The sequence below is a fragment of the Microtus pennsylvanicus genome, chromosome 12, assembly GCF_037038515.1.
Source record: "Microtus pennsylvanicus isolate mMicPen1 chromosome 12, mMicPen1.hap1, whole genome shotgun sequence".
NCBI classification, from domain to species: Eukaryota; Metazoa; Chordata; class Mammalia; order Rodentia; family Cricetidae; genus Microtus; species Microtus pennsylvanicus.
The window spans coordinates 30,519,961-30,547,127 of NC_134590.1; the positions used below are offsets into that span (position 1 = coordinate 30,519,961).

The window sequence follows — 27,167 nt, forward strand, 5'->3', positions numbered from 1 at the left end:
CAGAGGGAAACTAATATGGAATGTGCTTTGGGGTAAGAAAGCTCTGTGCTCAGCATTCCATTTGATTGCTATAAAAAAAAACCTGTGAGACAGGTGTGGGTGCTGCAATCAAGCAGTTAAGTAACTTGGTAAAGATCGCACAGCCAACAGGTGGTGCAGCCTGAATGGTTGTCACTGACCAAAGACCTTGTCTTGGATCCCAATCACCATGGAGAGTGTTCCTATTGTTCAAGGTGACAGTAATCATTTTGGAAGTTATTTATAAGTATCCTTAACTCCCCAAAGACTCACTCTTTACAGCTTTGGTCCCCTTCACTTCCGCACCCTGCTGTTTCTTCCTCTGAACAGCTCACTTCTTGCTAGAAGCCAATCAGATGATGAACTCTTAAAAAAAATTTACTAAGGCTAAAAGCTCCTATGTATCTGCACTGCCTCTTATCCCAGTGCCCAGGAATGATGTTTCATTGTAGAAACAGGTTCTTGGTAAGTAGTTGGGATGTCTATTTGCCTTTTGAGCAAGCACCATTTTTCTTTCTCTATTGTTACTTTCGGCTTGATTTGGATGTGCACTCTAAACTGAACTTTACACTCTTTTTTTTTTTGAGAGAGAGATTCTTTATCTCACTGAAAATTCAAGGTGCATGTAAAAACATGACATTTCGTGTCAGTATTCATTTATTAATTATCTAGTCCTCCAAGGCTGTAATGTTGATAATTATTTTTTCACACATATTTACTTCATACTTACTAGGTCCTGTTACAGAAGTGAAAACTGACATATATGTCACCAGCTTTGGACCCGTTTCTGATGTTGAAATGGTAGGTATCTGAGAAACTTTGGAGGTTTGAAAAAAAATAAGTCAGAAAAGAGTCAACTAATATTTATTATACTGTGAATCACACAAAGCCAATGCTTAATTAAACTCAAAATTGTCTAGAGAGCAAGATATTTCATCTGCATCGCAGAGTTATTATTTTTAATATGTATTGACTTGGAATCCTTCTCAACAGAGGCATCTTTCCTTGTACTACTTCCACACCAATCCCTTGTATGGAAGCTATCAAGGAGAAGAAAATGGGAGATCATCAGTAGTTTAGATATGGATTAATTTCTATTAGCCTTTTTGTTTCCCCATTGCCTCAGTTATTAGCCTCCCAGCCTTCCCTCTCATGCTTAAGGAGGCCAAGAGGGCCAGCATTTGTCAGGAAGTCCACATCCCTTCAGCTGTGTTCTCATATATTAAATATACTTAGTAAACAGAATAATGGCAAGCGAGTCTACTTTATGTTTTTCTTGACCTGAGACTCCTAATGGTTTGAAGCCCTGGATTCTTTAAGCATTTTTAATACACTTTTGAAAACAAAATTAATATATTTTTTTAAAAAAGTTGACTTCATCTTAAAGAAATGCCTGTAATTTTATGATCAACTATGTAGTGACGCCTGCTACATATTAACTGATTTTTTGCCCTTTTCTATAAAGTAACATACACCCAAAATTACCTGGTGTTGGCAGATTTTATTTAATTACGGTAATTAGTCCTCAGTGGCTAATGTGTGTGGTGATTTACTTCTTATAAATGCAGAAGCTGAAGGGATCAAGACGGATGTTGCGTGCATATTTAACTCTGAAGCTTTTTGTTCTGTTGATTTAAGATCATCTCTGCTTCTATTAATTTCCACTGATGTAGTCTCTAATGACTGGGAGAGGTTAGAATTTATTACTTTTGGCATATATATGTATGTAGTCACCTGTGACTTGACTTTGTCACAAACCAACTTCTCTAGGAATATACAATGGATGTGTTCTTCAGACAGACGTGGATTGACAAAAGACTGAAATATGACGGTCCCATTGAAATTTTGAGGTTGAACAATATGATGGTCACCAAAGTTTGGACCCCTGACACCTTCTTCAGGAACGGGAAAAAATCTGTCTCGCACAACATGACAGCTCCAAATAAGCTTTTTAGAATTATGAGAAATGGCACTATTTTATACACAATGAGGTAATAGAATTTTCTTTCTTGTTTTAACATTCCTTATCCACCCAACCCCTCTTCCCTAACACCCTCCTCCTTCCCCTCCTTTTTGTTTTCTATCTCTCAATTTTAGGAATCTCTAATACTAATTTTAAAGAAGGGTTGACTTGACTTACTTGCATTTTTCCATGATAGACTCACCATAAGTGCGGAGTGTCCCATGAGACTGGTGGATTTCCCTATGGATGGTCATGCCTGCCCTTTGAAATTTGGGAGTTGTAAGTGACATTAAAAGTATTGCTCAAATTTCTGATTGTCTTTCTCAAGCTCATAATCATGGATTTGTGCCATTTTAGTTACCCAGCATTTAAATCCTTACTCATGAAAAAAATGTGCAAGGTTTAGGAAATTATGAATTTTTAAAATATAAAGCGATACCTTATAAACAAAGTCCTACTTTTTACAGATGGCTATTGAGGACTGAGTCATAACTAATAAGCCAGTGGACACTTGTAAAACTTAGGGATTTGGGAGCAGTTTGTATGTGTCCAAGGTGTAGCATAGAAAGGACATTGTGAGGGGGGGTATGATTTAATAGTAGCAAATAAAATCTCTTAAAGGTGGCTTGGGGAAAAGTAAAAAAAAAAGTTTTTTATTTTCCTGAAATAACCTGAGTTAAAATATGATAGGTCGCACTGTTAGTGACAGTGCAGACCTGACAGGAGTGTCTAGCTGCGCTGTGGGAGAATCTAGTGCCTGATACACTGTTGACTACAGTAAGGATTGTGATTCCACCTGAAAGCTAGGGAAGGTGTTGAAAGATTTAGCCGAGGGACATGACTGGCCTCTTTTGACACCCTGTTTGGGAAATGGACTGGAGAGAGGCTGGAATGGAAGTGTGGGAGAGCTGGTGCCTGCTGTTTTCGTGTGATCAAAGATGGCAGTCGGTTAGGCTAGCATGGCACAAAAGGAGCAAAAGTGAAAGAGACGTGCTTGGAAAATGTAGTAGCGACGAAGGCAAGAGGAACACATGAGTGGGTAGTAAAGAATATGAAGGCTCCTTTCCTCAAGTTCCTTTCTCTGAGATGGCAACAAAATGGGATTGCTCTTGTAAGGTCTGCTTCCAACATTCGATTCAATCAGAACCTCCCCAAAATAGATGTTGGCTTTTACTATTGCTTCAGACTCTTCGTTTCACTGATTGTGAAACCGGTGCCTGCTGTTCTCATTGCTCATTGCTTGACTTAATGAGAATCGGCAGTCACCATGCTTTTTATAACCCCAGTAATCACAATACTCAGTGGGCTAACTTGAGACTAGAGAAAGCCATTTGCTCCCTGACCAGTGATTTAATAAGACAAGATAAAAGCAGAAAAAATACACAGACAGAGAGGGCGATCTTACTGGGCCAGAAATAAAATGACATTTTTACTGTAATAATTTGAATTTTATAAAAGATAGTTCTCATTTGAGAAAGTCTTCTCCTCACAAGACCTCTCTGGGTCTCATCTGAAGCACTCTTTGGTGACTAAAGCAAAGCTGATGCTATCTCAGGCTTTATATGTGATTAAGAAATCATTTTTTGGAAAGTATTTTGGTTTATCATACCAGTAAGCTGTTTTTGTTGTTGTTGCTGTTTTGCTGAGTAAACTAATTCTTAATAATTTTTGAAAGAGAAAACCACTATTTAATTACGCTTACAATAAGAGGAATATGAAAGACAATGTAATAAAAAGATTACACTATTAATTTAATTTATCTAAGAGATGATTCCCAATGTAAAAAAGTCATATATAAGAATAAAGTATGCATGAGTTTAAATATATAACACTGTGAATACACTTCCAGGGATAAATGCTGACATGAAGCTCTGTAATGTTGGTAGATAACTCAAGCCTCACAGTGTATTTTCCAAGGTCATCTGTAAGGAAAACCTCTCTGAGTGTGGAGTCCTTTAGTAGGATTATACAAGTTCACCAGGGACCTCCTGCATTTCAACCTTTTTAGGGATGTTTGTAGGGGAGGATGACACATAATTCATTCCGGTTCTTTTGAACTTATTTGTGCGTGAGCCAAGCTATCTGTTCTGGGTAGAGTGGTAAGCAAACAGCTGGTCTCCATTTGCACTGAGCAAGGAATAACAGAAAATGTACTCAAATTGCCACTGGGGAGGAGTCTTTGAAGTTAGAAGGGAAAGTGTCCTAATTGCAAGCTTCTGAAGGTACTGGGACTGGCTGTGCAATTCCCTGCGGAGCTTTGCAGCCAGCATAGTCAGAACCCTGCAGAATGGTTTCCAAATGGCATGGACATTGGCCAGAGGCAAAGTCTAGAGCAGGTGACCCTGGAGAGCTCCCTCACAAGGAGAAGTTGTTTTGGTTTTGTTTGTGTTTCCAGGGGTGGCATCTGGGACATTTCTAGATGGCAGAGCTGTTTGGAATTGTTCAAGTAAGGACAGATAAGAAGTGAAGAATTAGGAATCTAACAACTGGGTAGGAGGTTTGGACTATCTGCTTTTCAACCTACCTGCCTTATTGGAATGGCAATATGACCACCTGCACTGACACAAATGTAGCTTTATGGTTGTTTCAGTTTTCTTCTCTACCCCATTCCATCTTTTGACATAAAAACAGCGAAACCTATAATTTGTTTAATCTGTCTATTTTCCTAACTTATGAACATGTTTGAAAATGACAAAGCGAGTATTGTTTTCCCTTTTTTGTTGAGCATTTGCCACGTTAAGTGTTGATTTTTAAGATGGATGAAGGAGAAGTCCTGACTGTAAGCACACTCTCTGCTCTTGTTCAGATGCGTATCCCAAGAGTGAGATGATCTATACCTGGACCAAAGGCCCTGAGAAATCAGTGGAGGTGCCAAAGGAGTCTTCTAGCTTAGTTCAATATGACCTAATTGGGCAGACTGTATCAAGTGAAACTATCAAATCTATTACAGGTGAGATTGCATGCACATATTCTCTCTCTCTCTCTCTCTCTCTCTCTCTCTCTCTGTGTGTGTGTGTGTGTGTGTGTGTATGGGTGTCTGTCTCTCTCTCTCTCTCCCTCTCCATCTCTGTGTTATTTTTGTTCATACATGTGTGTGTGTACGCATGTGTTTATGTAAGCATGTGTGTGTGGATATGGGTGTGGATATGTGACCAGTCAAAGGTGGTCAGTCCTCAGGGTCCATCTACCTTAGTTTTTGATCCTTCACGTCCTGGAGCTTGCTAAGAAAGCCAGACACTCAGTTCCTTGAGACCCAGGATCCTCCAATCTCTGCTTCCCCCGTTCTGAGATTACTAGCCTGGGTTACCTCACCATGCTTTTTTTTTATGTGGTCTCAACTTATATCTTTATGTTTTTATGGCAAGAATTTTGTCAACTAAGATATCTGCCCTGCTCCCTCCTAGTGAAATTTTTAATGGCGAAAGTCAATGTGCCACTTGGCATCAGCAAATTGAGTTTTGTCCGGTTTCTTTCACTGATATCTTCAGTGTTTTCAGGGGAATTTTCTTCCTGAGAAGTCGAGCTGATATATTTATACTCTTAATTCAGTTTAAAATAAATTTTGAGTTTGTGAGACAGGAGAAATGAATACATTTTTCTTACATAGACTCAAAAGCCAATAATGTTAAATATGTTAAAACCATTTTAACAAAATATGAAGAAATATGGCTCTGATTTTGTGGTGCTTTTCAATTTTTTTTCAACATTACCCAATTGTATGGTGCCATTTTTGCCCTTTGTTCCAAAGTAAAACCAAAATCAAAAGCATGTTTGCAAAGTACATATACTGTCATATAAGTGAGTGGGTGGCTATACTGGAGATTCTTGGATTTTGAAATATGAATAGAAATAATCTTAAATTTTAGCTTCCATCATGAGAAAATTGGCTATTTATAGCTTATTCCAAAATGGTATTTCTTCCATACTTATTTTTACCAGGAATAATTAATTAATGATAGTTATCTTAATTCACTTAAACTGTATTAAGATATCTTAACCAAAATATCATGTGGGAGTTCCCTCTGTATGCTATGATTACCATTAATGAATAAAGAAACTTCTTTGTACCTATAGCAGGGCAGAACTTAGCTAGGCAGTGGAAACTAAGCTGAATGCTGGGAGAAAGAAGGACGAAGTCAGGGAGAAGCCATGGAGCCGCTGCCAGAGTCAGATATGCTGAAACTTTAGTTGTTAAGCCACGTGGTGGTACACAGATTAATAGAAATGGGTTAAATTAATATAAGTTAGCCATTAAGAAGCTAGAGCTAATGGGTCAAGCAAGGATTTAAGTTAGTGGGGTGGCCAGCAAAAACAAGCAGCCTCCCTCCAATAAAAATATCACAAACTGGGTATTTATATAAAGAACAAACTTCTTTTTCAAGCCTAGGATCTAGAAAGATCAAAGTTAGGGTGCCTGCAGACTCAGTGCTTTCTGAGATCTTGGTTCCTGTAACATGGAATAGTTTCCAAGAGACCTCAACCTGGGAATAGGGAAGGATTACCAAGGAAGATTGTTTGAAATAAATGCTAATGCTGACCTTGAGTACTCCACCCTCATATGCTAATCCCCTATCAAAGACTAGTTCCTATATCATGTTGAAGATTAGGTTTCAATATGTGGATTCCCCATCCCTCTGTCTGATACAGGATCTCACATAGCCCAGGATGCCTTGAAGGTTGCTATTTAGCCCAAGATAGCCTTAAAGTGAAGCTTCATCAGCCCCAGCCTTTGTAGTGCTGGAATTCAAGGTGTAACATTGAGCAAGGCACAGGGTGACTTTTTAAAACCAGTATTTAGACAATAGTGGTAGTTAAAATGTAGTCAGTATTTACCATCTTACAGGGTCATTCCCAATTCCTTCCTTGCACTGAATTCTTTTAAACAATCTGTGGAGATTGTACTGTTGCCATTTATATTTTTCTAATGAGGAGCATGTAAATAAAATGTGCTTAAGTAATTTGAATGGTATTAAATGCCAAGTTGTAGTAATATGAGTGGCGGGGCTGCGTTCCCAGCACCCCGGCCGCCTGCTCGGCTAGCTTATGCCCAAAATAACAACACACAAACTGTATTCATTTAAACACTGCTTGGCTCATTCTCTTCTAGGCTAATTCTCACATATTAATTTAGCCCATTTCTAATCATCTGTGTGTAGCACCCCAAGGTGCGCTTACCGGGAAGATTCTAGCCTATGTCCATCCTGGGTCGGAGCTTCATCGCATGTGTCTGCCCAGGAGCGGGGCATGGCGTCTCTCTGAGGCATCTGCTCCCGAGAGGAGAGCTGTGGAGTCTGAGCTCACTTCCTCTTCCTCCCAGCATTCTGTTCTGTTTACTCCTCCCACCTATCTTCTAACCAATGAGGACGAAGCAGTTTCTTTTTATTTAACCAACTCCATCACCAAGTTCCCAAATTCATAGAAGCTCTGTGTTCTGTAAACTCTTAACAGGCCTTGGATGTCACTGTATTAGTAAAACAAATGCAACAAAAGCTGGGTAGTTATTGTAAGATCTTGAACAATGGTGTGAAATGAGGAAGGGTGTTTTTTGTTGTTTTAAGATTTGTATTGATAAAGCACCCATCTGAAGGGGAATGAGTCTAAAGAAGGCAAACTCATGGAAGCAGAGTAGGATGATGCCTTCTAGGGATTTGGGAGGGGCTCCAGAGAAACAAGTATTCCCAAACACACATCTCACCATTCCAGCTACACAAAACAAGCAACCCTAGGGACCTGCTGGCCACCTACTGCAAATTGTTAACAATTGTAATAGGGGACAGGTATTAGATGTTCCTATCACAAAAATACAGTAAGCAAGATGCTGAGAAGAAACTTCTGGAGGTGATGGATCCTGGATGACAGACTGTGGTCTGTCATTTTTACTGACGAATATGTACCTCTAAACTCCTTAAGTAGTATATACTTTAAATATGGACAAGATTTTGAATATACGTTATACCTCAAAACATGGCTTAGGAATTCGAAGCAAGGGACAAGAAATGTTGAGAATTTAATTCTTCGCAGTTGAAATTAATTCATGAGGCTGCTCATTGTGAAATAGCTTAGGCCGCAGTCTCCCCACTTGAAACTGCTTTGTATGAACCCAAGTACCCTGTTACGAAAGTGTTGGCATTGTTTCGCTCCCCCAATCTCATGTGTATTTTTTTTTAAGTTTTCAATTTTGAGATCATAATTGCAACATTTCTCCATGTCTTTCCTCCCTCCAAAACTTTCCCATATACCTGTCTGCATTCTCCTTCAAATTCAGGGCCTCTTTTTTTTTCACTAATTGCTATTGCATGCATTTATGTATGCATAAACATGTTTATTCCTAAATATAACATTTTCAGCTCAAATAATGGTGTGTGTGTGTGTGTGTGTGTGTGTGTGTGTGTGTGTGTGTGTGTGTGTTTGTGTGTTATTTTCAAGATTGAGTATTTGGCACTGGAAAATCAAGTGGCATGCTCCTCCATGGGGAAGACCACCTTTCCCCCGCTTAGCTTTCTTGAGTTGCCTGTATGACTTATGTAGGGTTTTCTCCCTCTGCTTTGACATGTCCATTGGTACTTTCTTTGTTCAGTTCACATTTAAACAGTCATAATGATGAGACATTATGGGTGTAGCTTCGGTATTACAATAGGAGACACAAACTAGAAAACACGCAATCTTGCAGCAAACTTCCAAATCCTCTGGCTCTTACAGTCTTTCTGCTACCTCAGCCACAATGCTTGTAAATTCCAGTGTCTTGTGTCTTTCCAGTACCTGTCCCATGAATCATCATTTTTGGCATATCCTCTTTACATTAATTCTGAAACAATGCGACGGCCTCCTAGCAGGGTACCTCTGTTTCTTATGACATTCTGAATTTGTTGATTTTCCTATCTGTGAGTTTGAAAATATGTCTGGGAGTAGAGATTTATAAATCTTTAGCTTAAACAGTGAATGTTCACTGGATCTTCAATAACAGTCTGTATATATTTCTTCTAGTAAAACTGGTTGTCAGCTGGTTGTAAATTGTTTATTTACTTCCTGAATTTTTAAAGTTGTATTTCCGTGATATCTTTGTATCTTTGCTTATGTATGTGGCATGTAGAAATATAATTAATACAGCTTCTCCCTACATGTGTATACATGTACTGGTATAAAGTACGTTTGAGTAAAATATATTTGTATTTATATAACTTTTATAGAAATTTATGTTTCATGTCTTTCCAAAATTAAGCTTTTCATTTTGTATGTATGTAAGTTTGTGTGTTTACATTTTTCATTTGCTTTTCTATAAATATCAAGCCTAAATTCTGCTTTTAAAAATGCTGAATATTGTGATTGGATAGATTGCTCGGTGGATAATGTGCTCACTGCGGAAGCATAACAACTCAAGTTCAGATTCCTAGGACTCATGTGAAAAGCCGGTTGTGATGGTTTGTGCCAGCAATCATAGCACTGTGTAGGCAGAGACAGAAAGATCCTGTTTGTTAGTCAACCAGCTTTAAGAACTGTTTATCTTGAGGTTCACTGACAGACCGGGAGTCAAATAAACAAACAAACAAATAAATAAGTAGATGCATAAAGAAATAGGACAGCTACAGAATAAGTCACAAAATGTCCAGCATTGACCTCTGGCTTCCACATGAAAGTGAACATACAGTGTGTGCACACATGCACACACATGAATATGTACATTTTCATATACCACACATACACACAAATACTGAAAATGAAAGATAATTGCTTTAGCATATTAGACCTTTAAAACAGAAAACACCGTCATCTTTTGAAGTCATAGCCCATGATTAAATTGCTTAATCTATAAATAGAAAATATAATTTTCTGAATAATAATGATATTCAATATCATCTTCTCTTTTGCTCTCTTGCCCACAGTAGGGAACTATGCACTTCTCATTGAAATATGCAGAGATAATTGACAATTGATTTGCTAGGAATGCTGATTGTTAGTCTAACATACGAGCATGAAGCGAATGAATAATTTCCTACAGGACCAATAATGTATTTTCTTCATTTTCCTGGCAGGTGAATACATTGTTATGACAGTTTACTTCCACCTCAGACGGAAGATGGGCTATTTTATGATTCAGACGTATATCCCATGTATTATGACAGTGATCCTTTCTCAAGTTTCTTTCTGGATAAATAAGGAGTCTGTTCCAGCTAGAACTGTATTTGGTAATTTCAATTTATTTCTTGGATACTTTTGTTCACATTACATTTCTGGTGGTGACTCATGGTAAGAACCCTTTGCTATTTCTTAGAAAATATTACAGACTCGTATACCAAACCACACTGAATAAGGAACTGTTTAAGTTTTCATTTCGAACTGGTCACTATAACATGCTGCTGCTTGGGGAGATAAGAGCAACCTGTCACTTCTGACGTCTTGTCAGATTTCCCTTTTTGAGACCCAGTCATGTGAAAACCAATTGGAAAGGTGGATATAATTTCTCTGTCAGTGACATTCTTGGTCTGCTAGCCTAATGCTGTGTAATTGAATTAACATTAAGTCTAGGTGTTAAAATGAAGCGCATAGACAGATTAAAATAAAACAAATAAAAGTCATGGCTGACTGCACAGGAAAGCTGTAGAATAACCTGTTTTTTTAGAGGAAACGAACAAATGCAAATGGTCTAATGGCATCGAATGGGAAGGTATTCTGTGCACACTCTCTCAGCTCATTATTGTATCCTATGTGCATAACTTCCGGTTTTACTTTCTAAACTAGTATTTTTCTCTTTTTGTTCTTAATATGTTTCTTCTGGAATATTCTAAATGATAAGCCTTTTAGGATGTATAGGTTTACCATTTTTACATTAACTAAGTCTTTTATATATCAGGGATGCTTCTATATCTTCATATTATTTACAGTTAAATTTATTTATTGTAATATAGTTCTTTATTCTTTATTCCTTTTCAACTTTATCAACATCATTAAGTGTTGGGAAAAGAAAGTGATGAGACTTCTTACAGAGTGGAGGCATCGGTCTCCGGAAATATGCTGGGTTCTCTTTTTTGCCTTTTAGTTTGGTTGGATTTAACTGTGGGTACAACATTTCTTGTCATACAACAACTGCAGGGATTCTGGTGAGGAATTCATGGGAACTTTTCATCTGACTTTGCTATAACTGCAACCCCTTACAAAAGCAGCTCAGGGAGTCAAGGTTTATTATGGCTCGTGACTTCAGACAGATTCCAAAGCAGACAGTAGTAGCAGCACTGGCCCTGGAAGAGCATCAGATACCTGCTGTCACGGTTGTGGGGAGGAAATAGAGAGCATAAGCTGTTGCCAGGACTGGAGTAACCTCCAGAGGCCATCTAATGAGATACATCGGTCAGGCAGGTCCTGCCTCTGAATGGTTTCACAACCTTCGCTGTAGTGTCATGATCTGCAGATAGAGAATTCAAAACATGACCCTCTGAGAACACTAGGATTCAAACCACAGCACTCCCCATCTTCAGATAAGAGTGTCTTGGTGTCTTCAACAAATAGGAAATACTTTTATAAAGGTATTTCTTCCACATATAACCAGTGTCTCTGTAATTCTAAAGGTATTTGAATCATAGTCAAAACTCATACAGAGAGCTAGTATTAGAGGTAGGGTTTGATCTAAGGCAGAGAGTGAGCAGGAATAATAATTCAAGCTACTTCATAAAGTTATGAAAGTTTAATTAAATAACTGCACATTGAAATGGTGGAACAAATGTAATCTGCTAAATATATATGTGAAAATGAAATATGGAAAATATATCTAAGGATTAGATACTAATATTGAAAGGTTAGGATTTAAAATTCAAATATATCACTTATTTCCTCCATCCATTAATTGAGTTAATATACTTACCCTTCAAAGCTGGTGAAGATTTTAAAAGCATTTTATTAGTTTTTAAAATAGAATAGTGTCTTTTGATACTATTCACCATTCCCCAATCTTCCATCTAACTCCTCCCAGGTCCATCCTCCAACTTCTTTTCTCTCTCAAATTTATGTTCACTCTCTATTTATGACTAATAATCCACACAGTCCAACCTGTGCTACTGATATCCTTACACATGTGGGGTTTCCACTGGAGTATGGTAGACCTAATAGGGACCATACCCTTAAAGAAAACTGACTCTCTCTCCCCAAGGACCCATCAACTCTTAATGAACCTCAGAAAGTGGGCTCTTTATCATTCCTGATCTTGTACAGGTCCCACGCATTAACCACAATTTCTCTGAGTTTTTGAGTGTATCAGACCTCATGTCCGGAGATACCATTTTAGACCAGTACTCAAGCACGTAAGGCAGACACCATTACTTATCAAATAAAAACTTCTCTGCCAGATGAGGGATGCCACCACTCAATTTGTAGGTTAGGTATGTTTCAGATACCTCCCTCCACCCAAATAAAACAGGCTTCTAGTTGCTAACCAAAACCTGATATTAAGACCCTATTGCTAAAGTCATGAGACATGGAGAAATCAAGTTGGTACTGACCAGGAGGTTGCCTCCCTGCTGGCTAGCTTTCACAGTACTGCAGGGTGCTTTGTAAAGTCATCGGCCATCTTATCCAGCTGTAAACCATGTGAACTACAAAACTGACCAGCATGGCAACATATTCCCATGAGTATAATACTGACATGAGTGTTGTGGGGGCAACAAACCACTTTCTGATTGCATTTGAGGCCTGCTCCACAGGAGAAAATCCCAGAAGTGAATCTACTACCACTATTATCACACTAAGTGATTATAGTGTTAAACTGCCCCTAAATTTGTATACCCATACCCATAGATGAGCGCAGCTCTCACACCTTATCAGAGTGATTACATGGTGCAGTGGACAATGTAGAAACTCACAAGCATTCATCATGCCTAAAATAAATATAGGTGAAATTCTCATTTAGGGACCTTTACATAAGTAGGGAATTGAAATATCCTAAGACCTTATGAGGGTTTAAAGAGTGAGTAACACAGGGAACTGATTGTATAATCTATACTCCCTCCCATACATACCTAGCAAAGAGATTAATTTTATTCTTGGTTTCCTTAGTTTCGGGGGAAATGTTTTTCTGGTGTGTACCCCCATATAGTTTGAAGTACTTGGCATTCCTTTTCTTATATAGCACTCATAAAGATTTTGGAGTCTTACCACATTATGTTCAGAGGCAGCCTGACAAGAGGGAGCTGCTGAGGCTGAGAGTGATATGCAAGTCTTTTAGCTTGTTCTAGCATCATCAAGAATGAGGGGAAATGGTTGTGTTAGTGAACTGCTTGCCGTGTAAGCATGGGATCCTGAACTTGGATCCTTAGCAGCGATGTAAAAGCTATGGACAGTGGAAAGTGTCTGTAACCCCTGCACTGATGAGGATGGTTGAGCAGAAAACCAGATCCTTGGAGCTCACTGCAAAGATGGGGTAGCCAAAATGGTGAGGTCCAGGCTCAGTGGTAGATCCTGTCACAGAAATGAAGGTGGTTGGGAAGAGGCCTGGCATTTTCCTTGGCATCCATGAGAAAGCACACGTGAGGACACGCACATGAGCACATGCACAGACACACATCACACCATATTCACACACAAACCTTAAGATTTCTGGATCTAAGATCATTAAAATACTTTGAATCTTATATTTTTGTTAATATTTAGTAACAAATTTACTTGAAAATAGTGGCCTAATACAGATATCTATGAAGAAAAGATAATATTACAAGTACAGATGTTGGTTTTGACCCAGTACACTTACTCTCTCTCTCTCTCTCTCTCTCTCTCCACATATATACTTATATTATAAAAATAAAATGTACATATATGTACACACACACATACTTACCATATATATAGTGTTCAGTGAGATACTTGTCTGTTAACACACATACGAAAAGAAGTTAAATTTCTTTATCTCTTAGGATTGTTTAGAGGATTGAATGCACTAATCTGAGTAAAGGAGTTGAAAAAATCCTTAGCACATAATTTTATTATTGTTGATGAACTTACTTGTCCATGAATAAGATAAATATTCAGTAGTGTGGGAAGGTGTAACATCCATCCCAGCTGATTTCAACTAACGGTTCTTATACAAACAAGACAGTGCAAGGAAATTAAGTAGTTTAGCCAAATGATAGCATTCCTAATCCCAGCAGTGAGTAGATGAACACTGTGCAGTCCTATCGCTTAACATTCACAACAGTTCAGCAAGCTAGGCATTCTCAATTTTTATAGATGAGGGAAACAGTACAGAGATATTAAAAACTTTTATCAAGCCATGTAATTATAAGTGGTACACCCAAGACAGTATTTATAACATTGAGAATTTAGTCCTGCTATTCTCACAGAAGCTATGATATGTAGGAGCCGGGAAGGGGCTTGCAAAGAATTTTGGAACTTTGATTGAGAACACTTTGTCAGTAGGAATTTTTTTTATCTAGAATATGAGATCTGCCTACCTATGTATGCCTAGATAAATATTAGTTTTGATCACTGAGGGAAATCACAGCTATAATTAAATCTTCAAAAAACAAAGGCTATTTCACAATTGTAATTTTTAGGCTGATCATCAAGGGTCTAGAATATTATTTCCCTTAGGGAAGTAAATCCCTACAAGGTTGGGGTCATTGGTTATTTACTCCATTTGAGATATAGGTGAATTTGAACTCTAGGCTAATATTACTCTTCCTCAGCTCTCATCCCCCCTTCCACTCACAGAGGAACAGTATGCTGGGTCACAGATAACACCAAGGTGAGCAAAACCCTGAAGCAACTCAAGTCTGAGAAGCAGGATATGTGGAGTTCTTTCCAAAGGCCTTCTATCTTGAAATTTGTCTGACTCTAAGGTTTTTTAAAAAATTATTTCAGTATGGTAAAACATTAAGCGCAAGTGGATGCCAGCTGGCATATTGAAATCATTGCTATTTCATTTTCTAGGAATGGCCAGCCAAAAATTCACTCTTGTGTACAGTCTTAGCCTGCTCTTTCATTTCCTCTCTCCGCTCCTGGGCCAGCTAATATGGTGCATATTCAGCAGTCTAAATGCACGGACTGGCGACAATGCTTGAACACACAGAAATAATTAGCTCTTCGAAATGTTTTCAGGGTACGATTCTTATAGAAAGAGATAGCTTTTGTTTTCTGTTCAATCAGTGTTTATTCTGCCAAGTGATATACCTGAAATCAAAGGGAATAAGTACATGCCTCCATTCCTATTGCGTTCTTTAAATTTGAACACAAGACAGAGAACGTTTAATGCCTAAAGAAATGACAAGTTTTAAACGAGCCATATGTACCATTCTTTTATGTTGGTATAAGCAGTGTGATTTAAGGTAAGCCATCAACCTGATTCTGAACAACTGAATTTCATTACTCAATATATAACTCAGTAATGACTTTAATATTTTGTTTGTTGAATATCACCTAGGAATTATTTTTTCACATGACAATAGGCTAGAGGAAGACAGGAAAAATTTATTGGCAGCAAAAATCATTAAACCACCCGAAACAAGAACAAAATTTACAGTAGTAAGGGGACTCATAAGCTCCTTTATTCGAATTTGAGTTTCTTTTTTTTTTCTTTTGTTAGCACAGTATGGTCTCTGGAGACTTTTCTGTGCACTGGCTAGTATTCTCATTTAGAACACACTCTTAGCTTTTTACTGCTAGTACTTCCAGAATCATTTCTGTGGCATTAGAAGAAGCCCACTACTTAACCATTGTAGAACTTGTGAAATATTTCGAATTTTTAATAGTCTATTATAGATAAATTGTTATAAGCAAGAGGAAATTTAATTCATCTTCAAACTTTGTAGCTAAAGTTTCTGAATTCACCTTAGTATTTATTTATTTGTTTGTTTGTTTCATATTCTTTGGGAGAATTGGCCTTTTCACTGACATGTAAAACGAGGCCTAAATGTTTGAAGGTCTCTTTCAGGAAAAAGCCTGATAAATTCACTATGGGCCAATGTGTCATTGGTGTAGACATGCAAGTAATATACCTATTTAATGGAATAAAGTTTGTAAAAATCTTCTTTGGGGTTTTGAAAAGATGGCTTAGGGGTTAAGAGTACTTTCTACTCTACTAGTGGACCCACATAGTTCCAGCATCCACATAAATAGGCTTATAGTGGCTTTCCATTCAAGCTCCAGGGGATCCAATGAGCTTTCTGGTCTCGGGCCACCTGCAACACATCATAATATTTGTATACATATGTGTATGCATACCCCTACATGATGTGGGACAATGGTCTGTATTTTGTCAATTATACTTTAAGTAAATGCTGATTGGCCAGTATCCAGGCAGGAAGTAGAAGGACAATGAGAACAGGGGAATTCTGGGAAGAGGATTCTGCTTTCTGTAGTCCTGACCCAGCCACAGAAGAAGCACGATGTGACTGCCTTGCCAAAAAAAGGTACCAAGCCACATGGCTAACATAGACAAGAATAATGGGCTAATATAAGTTATAAGAGTTAATAAGAAGCCTGAGCTAATGGGCCAATCAGTTGATAAGTAGACCTGTGTGTAATTTCTTTGGGACTTAATGATTATGGGGACCAGGCAGAACAGAAACCCTGATAACACACACATAATAAAATCTCAAAACTTTACTTTAGACTAAGAAAATGCTTAAAATTATTAAACAACTTATGTAATACATATTGATATATAATTTTAGAATGTTCTCTAAAAGTTTATAACTCATATGATACACAGATGCTCCAAATTTTTATCTTCTGGGAACTGATAGCTTAGGGAGGGACTGGAACTGGAGAACAAAGATTGGACATAACCAAACTGTTTTTTTTAATTGAACATTTATGATGCATCTGGCACTACATGACTGGTGATCCTTGAAGCAATATTTAACATGGTGCATGGTGACTCTTATCAAACTGGAAGAAGGGTATTTGATTTTTTTCCAAAGGCCTTCTATCTTGAAATTTCTCTAATTCTACGTTTGCTAATTATTCCAATATTCCTAATCCTTAAACATGAATAGACATCAGCTCGCATATTGAAATCATTGCTTTTGGTCTTAGGAACAATCTTAGGCTACTCTTACACTCCTCTCTACATTCACATATGTGTAACAGTAAAGGGATAGTACAAAGGCATAGTATAATCAGAGTCTAAGTTGAAGATACAGTATTATTGTTTCTTCAAATAAAAGTATGATTATTCCTTTAATGCTGCAAAATTTCCTATATTTTCCATTGAGCAGGGATTAATTGCCTTTAAGCTGGGGATTGGCATTGATTGACATATACAGTTAAGATACCTTCATCATTGTCCTTATCACCAACATTTATACTACCACCATCACCACCATCCACAGATACCTAGGTGTATCAGCTTCAGGACCTATTCTAAGAGTTATGTTGAATGAGTACAAATGGGTATAGTAAATCCCCCAGCAATTGCCAGGATAACCTAGATAATACTGATCAGATAAATATACATAAATGGAAATAGAGAAAATTGTGCAAATGTTAATACCTTCAAATATTGCATTGTTCTGTAGTTCTAGTGACAAGTAGCATTTTTCAAAGTTGGAGGCCAACTTTCTAGGTTAAAAAGGCACTTTTCCTAAAAATGTTACTTCAGAAAAGAATTGATGGAAGAAGGGCCCTATTGTTGTACCAAGAATTCTGCTTCAAGTTGTACAATGAAGTGTGCCAGATGCCGACATTTCAAGGGCCAAATTGTTCCAGAAGCTTTAGCCAGAATGTACTTGTAGTTTTGATAAACAATGGATGTATTAATTTTATTCAGTATGTTATAGTCGTTTAATAAGAAGTTATAGATGATTTATGATTTTTCAGACAATAAGTATTAGTGGTAATGGGCCTTGCTTACCTAGTATATTCATGCTTCCATTTAGAAAGCATTCCTGTCTGACTTCCCATTCCTGTCTGAGAGTCACTGTTTCAGTTAATCTTCCTTTTTGGGGAGGTTTATGTATTGATTCCATGGGTTATTGTTTCATCTTCCAATACAGAATCAATATATGCTTTACATATTTGTATTTTTATAGTAATCTTAGAATGTACAGAAAAGTCCCAGTGAACTTTTCAATCTTGAACCAAGTCACACTGAACTGTTGATTACAGGAGCCAGAAATGAGCTTATCTCTTTCTTACTCCAAAACCTGTGCTGATTTCACTGAAGCAGAAGGATCAAACCCTCTATCAAAGGTGGTGGGTTTCACACAGTAGTAACTTTGTAAACTTCATTGCACCTTTTCCTTTTGGGTTAGTTGTCCTTTTATAGAAATAGCAGTAAAATGCTGTATCTCTTTGCTCTTTTGCACTGAAGGGATAACCACAGTCCTCACGATGACCACCCTAAGCATCAGTGCCCGACATTCGTTGCCCAAAGTATCCTATGCGACTGCCATGGATTGGTTCATAGCTGTCTGCTTTGCTTTTGTGTTTTCGGCTCTTATTGAGTTTGCTGCTGTCAACTATTTCACCAACATTCAAATGCAGAAAGCCAAAAAGAAAACATCGAAGCCTCCTCCAGAAATTCCACCTGCCCCAGTGTTGAAAGAAAATCACCCAGAAACATCTCTCCAGGTATTTGACTTCATCTCCTTCCTTCTAGGTTTTAGCTCCTTAGTCAAATTTTTGTTGTAAGTGGAAAACAGAGGATTTGAATTTGTCAATGACATTTTGTAAGAATGGCAGAAGTATAGGAAAATATAAAATGATAAAATGTGCATTGATATTTTAGTTTTGTAATTTTTTAGTTATTCGACAGTATAATATAATGTGATTTGATATTTACCTCCATTCTAACTTCTCCCAGGTACAACTGACTTTCCCTACCCACCCAAATTTGAATCCTTTTATTTATTTATTTTTAATCATCCTGTACAATTTGGGTTCCTTATGCATTCTTTGAAGTGTGGCCTTGGAACTTGGTCTACTTACCAGGGCATACATTTAAAAAACAAAACCAACTCTTCCTCTCCCAGAGACTTTCAGTTGCCAGTACCCTCTCCCATGCTGGGATTTGGCCCAATTTGAACTTGTTTAAGCCTTGGGAGTTCAAATGTAAAACTTGTATTGCGCATCCAGGAGAGAGTGTTTCCTGGTAGTCATTCATCACCTCAGGCTTTTACATTCTTTCCATTTCCTTAGGCAGAATGGTCCCTGGGTCTTGGGAAGAAGGGGTGTTGATATAGATGTTCATTTAGGGCTGAGCATTCCCTTACCCTCTGCACCTTGGTTAGTTGTGTCTCTCAGTGTTAATCACCGTCTGTCTGATGAAGGTTGAAAGATGCATTGTGGATTTAACAAGTCATAAGGAGTTTGTTTAACACTGTAGACATTTAGCAGAATATAGGTTTTATGACCTATCTAGTTACATGTTCTTGTCCCCAATAATAGTGCTAAGTATGGATGCTTTTCATCTTGTGACTGGGTCTTAAAGCTAATAAGAAAGTGGCTGGTTATTCCCATGATATTAAGTCACTGTTGAGGGAACTGGCATATTTTGCCATGCCAGTCATCACTGTAACTCTAAGAGTTCATAGGCGGGAAATCTGATGAACATTTTTTCTTAGTTATCATAATGTTTGAGAGTCTATGAGACCTCATTGGTCAGAAACTCTGTAAGAGACAACCTTTATGACAGTTAGCTCTTTGAATTGTTAACTTGTGGTGTCTTGTGGAGGCTTTTTCAACCCGTTATAGAGTAAGTCTATTTAAATTCTTTTTATATATGTCTATGTATGTATTTTAGGAATCTTCTACAGTAGTGGGCTTCTATCTGACTTTTTTTTAAAGGAATTTAGTATCAGTTATCTTTCTTCATATTCCCATGCCTACCAGCCACTACCCTAAACTATAACCCTTCTTCCTAACATATTGATATTTTAAAGCATTGTATATTGACTTAAAAGCTAAATAATCTGTACATGACCTTGATACATGACAGAAGGCTATTTTTTTGTTTGAAAGTTCCTTTCAGTATTAAGGATATTTTTTCACAGAAATGGTAATAATGGAACATATACTTATAAGAGGCATCTGCTAATGGTGTTGAGAGAGCTGCAAAGATCACTTTTATAGAATTCATTGGCCAAAATAAAATGATAGTTCTTAACATAGCCCTGCATTTCCTATTGGGTGGCTCCCTTGTAGTAAAGAAGAAAATAATCTTAGACACAAAAGAATCCATAATTAAAACTGGTGTACATCCAAATGAATAATTTATTCTTTAAAGGACATATGTAAAAGAATGTAGAAAACATAATAAAACAACTGTTTTTATATGACATATCAAAGATGCCTTTTAAAAAAAATTAAGCCCCTTTTCCACATGGATTTTTCTTGTGTAAAAGCAGTGAAATGTACAAGAACATGGATAATCAGCAGGCAGACATTTTTAACCCCTTTTTTCATCTTCCTCTTCCACTCTTCTGCTATGTCCCTAAGACTCTTTCATTTCCTTTTGCTCATCTTCTTTTTTGTATATATAGACAGATCCCTGTGGTTTTGTACCCTAACCAACTATAATTTCCATGAATGACTCTATAAAACTGCTTGGTCTGCATTTACCCAAACCAAATGTAATAGAAATCAACTTGTTTTCCTTCTACTAACTTTTATCTCATCCTTTCTTTATTCATTTTTTCATTCAATGAATATATATATATATTATATATATATACAACTATGAGCCAGACATTGCACAGAAGCTAAGAATCAATAATGTATTTTTTAAAAAGTCCTACACTATGGAAACTGTATCTATTTCTATGCAGCAAGGGAGTAGAGGCAGACAGTTTTCTTTTAATTAATTTTTTTTTGTTTTTTTGTTTTTTGTTTTTGTTTTTCGAGACAGGGTTTCTCTGTAGCTTTGGTGCCTGACCCGGAACTAGCTCTTGTAGACCAGGCTGGTCTCGAACTCACAGAGATCTGCCTGCCTCTGCCTCCCGAGTGCTGGGATTAAAGGCGTGCGCAACCACTGCCCGGCCTCTTTTAATTAATTTAATTTTCTTTTAATGTAATTTAAGTAATGACACATCTGGAGTGTTAAATGAGGCTGCCATGAAGGGTCTGGAAGCCTTTAAAGGTTGGAAGTCTACCTTGAAAGGTTTAACCCTTTATATACCTTCAGTCTTGGTTCTGCTCCCACAGTCTCCAGATGCTACAAGAGTAGCTAAGGAAATGAATGCTTTTCATCAAGTAATTTAAATAGTTAAAATTTTCTTCTAAGTGAATTCATCAGGATTTTCAAAATGCTTAGAATATGTTTTGCATAGTGTTTTCATTTTTAAAAGTTACTGCTCAAACTTTACTCTTTCCCACTTCCCATGGGGAAATTCACAGCTTGTCTTTTGCTGTTCTATTATTTTGCTTGGCCACATTGAAGATATTTGATCTATTTTCTGCAACTTTTCAGTCACTGAATCTTGGGTCTATTTTGCCATTTATTATTTTATTGTGATTGATTTATGCATTAAATTAATTATGTCTTTCTGCAGGTTAAATTTGTTACATTTTTCAAGATACTTGAGTATACTTAATATTTGTTTGTTTTCATGCTTTTTTTGAAGTTTCTTTTGCTTTTTTATTTAAGAATAAAATTTCTTTTACTGAATTCAGATCTCTTCTGTATAGAGAATTCTATGATTCATAATTTGAGAAAATATTATCAGAATTATTTGCTATGTATTCTGGAGTAACATTGAGATAAGAATATAGAGATGATATTAAAATTTCTAGATAAGATTTTTTTAGTTTAACCCTGCTAATTATTTTATTGCAAGTCTTCAGAAATATTGATTTGAGTGATATTTTATTGTCACCTGATTTATGATTTATAATTAATCTATAACTAAACTATAATTTTACATTTAAAGTTATTATCTTTAGCAACAACTTTTTTTGTGTTTTGTTCGTTTTGTTTTTATGGTTTTTCTAGACAGGGTTTCTCAGTAGCTATGGAGACAGTCCTGCAACTCACTCTGTAGCCCAGGCTGGCCTCAAACTCGCAGAGATCTGCCTGCCAGCTACCTCCTGAGTTAAACCATTATTATTTAACTTTTTAAAAGACCTCTATAGTCTTCACAATTTTTGAAATATGTACAAACTTGTTTCATAAATATTGACAGATTGCACTAATTTTTCTTTTAATTTGACATTTTTTGCACATTAGAGTCAATGATGTCCATAGTTTAAGGGTTCATAACTGCTTTATTTCTGCATTAATCAATAAATTTAGTCATAAAACTACCCTCTATTCTTCCACATGAATGCTTTTCCCTTGAAATCCTTCTGCTTTTAATTCCAACTGCCTTCTCTCCTCCCTCCCTTCTTTTCTCACTTCAATCCTCCCTCCCTCTCCTATCTCCTTTCCTTCCTTCCTTCCCCTGATCTGAGAATCGAATCTAGGCCTTGTGTTTACTAGGTAAGTACTATTACTGAGCTAGACACATAGGCCTCTTTTAGACATTTCAAATTGTATTTTTTCTCTCAATATTAACTTTCCTAAAGCTTTCAGCTGGTAAAAATCACCCTTGTCTTCTTTTTTAACTTTACTTTATTTAATTAACATTTTTCATTTATTTTACACACTGACCACAGTTTTCCCTCCTTACTCTCCTTCTGTTCCCTCCCCACCCCCACTTTCCCCCTTCCCCATCTACTCCTCCTCTGTCTCCATTCAGAAAGGGGCAGGCACCCCATGAACTTGAACAAAGCATGGAGCATCACTCTGGAAGATATAAGTCATGTTTATAAGGCTTCAAACAATTTATTTCAACATTATCTTAATAATATTGAAATTATAAAATGCAATAAATGTCTGATATAAGCATTAGTTCACCCTAACTCCAAAATGGCTTTTTTCTAAAGGTTCTAGATTTTGAAATGTATCTCATACAAACCAGATTTAATGCTATATACCTGCAATTAATGTATCTTGAGAATTCACCCAAAATCACAAGTCTGAGTGGTCTTGTATTATAATATGGTCTGTATTATAATATCCTATACTATAATATCCTATCTCAAAAAATTCAACGTACAATTAGTTGATTCTGTTCTTTTTTTCTTTGCCCTAATGATATTTTTTTGCACAGCTATAATGATAAAATATTATAAATATGTTAAAATACAAAATACTGGGAATGAAATTATCATCTTGAATTTCCAAGGATGAGCAGATAACTGATAATCTACCATTTGCTCTCTGAAATATTCTCTTGACCACAGAAGTTGTAATTGCCAGTAAAGCTTGGCTGAACTCATCTTTTAGGCTAAACTGTGATTCGGAAACTTCTCTGCAGCACAGTACACATGGTGTGTGCTTGTGACTTACCTAAGAAGTGATAAGAAATGTATTTCCGAAACGACAAAGAGCCCTACCCTTTCAGCCTTAAGGATTATTTTAAAATAAAACTAATCCAAAAGTTCATCATGTGCTTTATGTCCTCTATAACAAGTACCTGGGCAATGACTTCGATCTTCCTGGCAATTTACTTCCAACTACCCATGTTCTAAAGACAGTAACAAATGATTTAGTGCAAGTTTGAGTTCAGCTTCCTGTGTGGCCTCAGTGACAAGTACAACTTCGTAGGTTGGGAATACACTAAAGGGGAAATAAATTGGGAGACAGATAAATAGGGAGGAGAAAGTACAAATATGGAGAGAATGTATTAACAACAAAAATTTGTTTCTTACTCCTGAAATGAAATATTATAAGTATCTATGGTTTGGAGTGTCAGTAGAGATTTTAATTAGACAACCAAAACTTGTTTATTCAAATATGTGTCCTAAAATATACCACCAATTACTATTTTGAGTGATACTGACTTGGATTAAAATGTGTTCGAGCACTTCATTTGTAAAGTACCTTGAAGCTTAATGGAATGTAGTTCAAAGGTCTTTTAGGAGTTCACTCGTGATTTGATTTATTTGACCTATAGACTGTTAGTGGCTAGGTGGAGGCTTATGGTGACTATTTCTGTTCTCTGAGAATTGAAAAGATTATGGCTTAATGGAATATTCATGAAAAAGCCAATTGCTGGAATATGAGAGTGGCTGTCAGTAGCTTAAGTATACCTTTGGCTATTTTAAGAGGCACAAAACTTCTGTTCTGTTTCGGGGCATCATTATCTTAATTTTGCCCTTGATTCTATTCTAATAAGTGAGCGGGACACCGTCCTTATGATTTTGTTCTTATTGCTTCTTTTTTACCATATCCATGTTCTCATGGATGCAGACAATTTTGGTGAATTGAATGATTTAAAAAGATAAGTAAGTACAGAGTTAAAAACCAGAAAAACTTTTAAACAGTGTTATATATACATGTTAAAATCAGGGGGTGGACACATGACCTAGAGGTTAAAAGCATGCACTACTCCCACAGAGCATCTCAGGTCAGTTCCTAGCATCTTCATCAGGCAGTCTGTATTTGTCTTTAACTCTAGATCCAGGAATCTATTCCCTCATCTGACCCCTTTGGGCATCTGGACTCACATGCACATACATATACACATAGACACATGTATGCTTGTGTTTTCTTAAAAGTTATTTGACTATGTTCTTTAGTCATTTTCATCCAGAAATGATGTACTAAGGTAGACATGCTATATCTTCTGAAAAACTAATCAGTGACGTAATAACACTAGCTAACACTAACTAAGCTTTTAAGTCAAGCCTTATGTGATGTACCTGACATGTGCTACGTCAGTGGAAGCTCACATGAACTATTTTACAAAAAGAGAAAGAGATTTTCAGCAACTAAGTTATATGGTCATGATAAGGCATAGCCAATACGGTAAACCCAGTATTGAAAATGCTTCAAATGAGCTTTCGTGAGACCTTGCTTTGTAAAAGTCTCCATGTAGCATTTATTAAGTAAAATATAGGCATTACAATGTAGGTATGTACATATATACATATATACAAATATATTTATTGATTTTTGTTGAGTTCTACATTTTTCTCTGCTCTACTCCCTGCCTCTTGCCTCTGCTTCAACGCTCTCCCAAGGTCCCCATGCTCCCAATTTACTCAGGAGATCTTGTCTTTTGCTACTTCCCATGTAGATTAGATCTATATATGTCTTTCTTAGTGTTCTCATTGTTGTCTAGGTTCTCTGGGATTGTGATTTGTGGGATGTAAGGAAAATGTGATACATTTACACAATGGAGTACTACACAGTAGAAAAAATAATGACACCTTGAATTTTGCAGGCAAATGGATGGATATAGAAAACATCATTTTGAGTGAGGTAACCCAGACACAGAAAGACAGTTATCACATGTACTCACTCATAAGTGGCTTTTAAACAAATATTTTTATAGAGATAGCACATGAACATACAGGAAAAGGCATAGGTACTGATAAGCCCATGTTATGTAAATCTTTTTATCATAATTTTAAAATGCTTATCATTCTTTGACACTGTTACATTGTATTTAATGTATTTTGATATTTTCCCCTTTACCATCTCTCATCACCTTCCTACTCATACAGAACCCGCTCTTCCTTCCAACAAATTCCTCTCGATTTCATGACTAGTTAAAATTGTTTTGTCTTCATGTATTGGTGGTCTACTGGAATCAATAAGAGTTGCTTGCAGGAGCATGGATGGGACTTCATTTATTAGAGCATGGGTAACTTATCACCCCTGAAGAAATGACAGCCCATCATAACAGTGGAATGTTGATGACATCATCTTGTACAGGCCTTATACAAGTAATCACTGCAGAAGTCACTTCACACCTGTGATAGTCTTGTTTCGCTCATATTTTTATAAATACTTGATAATTGCATAGTATTGTGAATTATTTTTATGATAATAAAAGAAACTTACAGATAACTTATTAGATTATAACTTCTAATAATTTATAAAATACTCCCTACTTTTATCCATGTTTCATCATAAAGGAGGTTATTTCCTAAGACTCAGGTACTCTGCCACAGTCTTCCATCTAGTAGGTAACAAGGCTAAGGTTATGAGCCGAAGTGACTTATTGGATGTGTCAGATAAGGGACACTGAGGATGAGAGGGACAGTGTTGACATCACCTCCTAGGAAAATGAAGCACGTTTTTGATGAACAAACTAATGACTTCAGGCTTCCACAGCAGCACATCATCCTTTACCACAATAGTGATGAGTTTTTGTTTCATTATTCCATACCTCTCCCCTACCTACATATGTTTTCCATCCACCTCATTCATTTTCCTTTATTTTCATTTTACTTTTCTTGTATACTGTATGTGTTTTTTAGTTTTAAAGTATGCATAGATTCCAGCAAAGCTGTTTGGAAAATCAAAGAATTATTTTCTCTGCTTAGAATCTTAAGTAAAAAGGTGACATAAAAGGAATACATAAATAATCCAAGATGTACCATGCATACCTTTATGAGAATTTCCAGTTAATACTCGTTCTTGAGAATCAAGCTCTAATCTTATTTCCCATATGGAATCTATTCTAAGTCAACTGCTGAATCTCAAAGACATTGTCTCAATTGTCTTGACCTATAAAATGGGGGCAATAAAAAGGCCTACTAGAAAGGCAGATGCTGAGGATTACATTGCATTAAGCAGGTAAAATATACAACGTGGTTCTCAGTCCAGCAGACCACACCCATGATCAGTTCCTCCTTAAACTTCATAAGCACTTTCAATGTTTAAAGCCCGGAGGATCTCATTTATCACTTTATAGTAGTCTGTGGAACTTTTCTTCAGTTGGTTCCTATATAATTGTTTGATTGTTACATTGGTAGATGTAAACTCATTTATGAAATAGAGTATGGTTTTATTGTATTTTCCAAAGTAGTTCATAATATAGATTTCAAAAGTTGTAGTTGTTTATTGATTGGTTGTGAACCAACCATATGAATTGGTGTTTCTAAGAAAAGAAACCAATGTATTCATCATGGATTTTCAACCTGTGTCTTTTATACAAAATTTGTTTTACTAGGAATAAATGAGACCATAGGGCAGAAGTGAATTTCAGCATTACTACTGAAAGCTTCCAAGACAATAGAAACTTATTCTTCACCTTCCTTATGTCCTTCTTAGTTTTTTAAACATTGACTTCTTTAAGATTTACTTTCCTATTATTTTTTAAGTTGTGTGTATTTGTGTGTGAGAATAGGCATGTGACTGAAGGTGGCTGCGGAGGTTGGAGGCTCCTGGTCCTACTGCAGCTGTAATTATGGATGATTGTGAGCTGCCTGACTG

General features: G+C 36.7%; 1 protein-coding gene across 4 annotated transcripts in view; it reads left to right on the forward strand.

Moving 5' to 3' along the window:
- Window positions 1-27,167, forward strand: part of Gabra4 (gamma-aminobutyric acid type A receptor subunit alpha4) — an 82,256-nt gene that overhangs the window by 13,364 nt on the left and 41,725 nt on the right. For 2 of the 4 annotated variants that reach the window (XM_075943139.1, XM_075943141.1), the window contains 6 exons: window positions 752-819; window positions 1,789-2,009; window positions 2,178-2,260; window positions 4,788-4,931; window positions 10,012-10,164; window positions 18,273-18,532. The exons of 1 other annotated variant lie outside the window; for it this stretch is intronic. In XM_075943139.1, coding sequence (XP_075799254.1) covers window positions 752-819; window positions 1,789-2,009; window positions 2,178-2,260; window positions 4,788-4,931; window positions 10,012-10,164; window positions 18,273-18,532 — 929 coding nt within the window. The remainder of the gene's footprint in view (window positions 1-751; window positions 820-1,788; window positions 2,010-2,177; window positions 2,261-4,787; window positions 4,932-10,011; window positions 10,165-18,272; window positions 18,533-27,167) is intronic. One more of the 4 variants, XM_075943140.1, reaches the window with a different exon arrangement.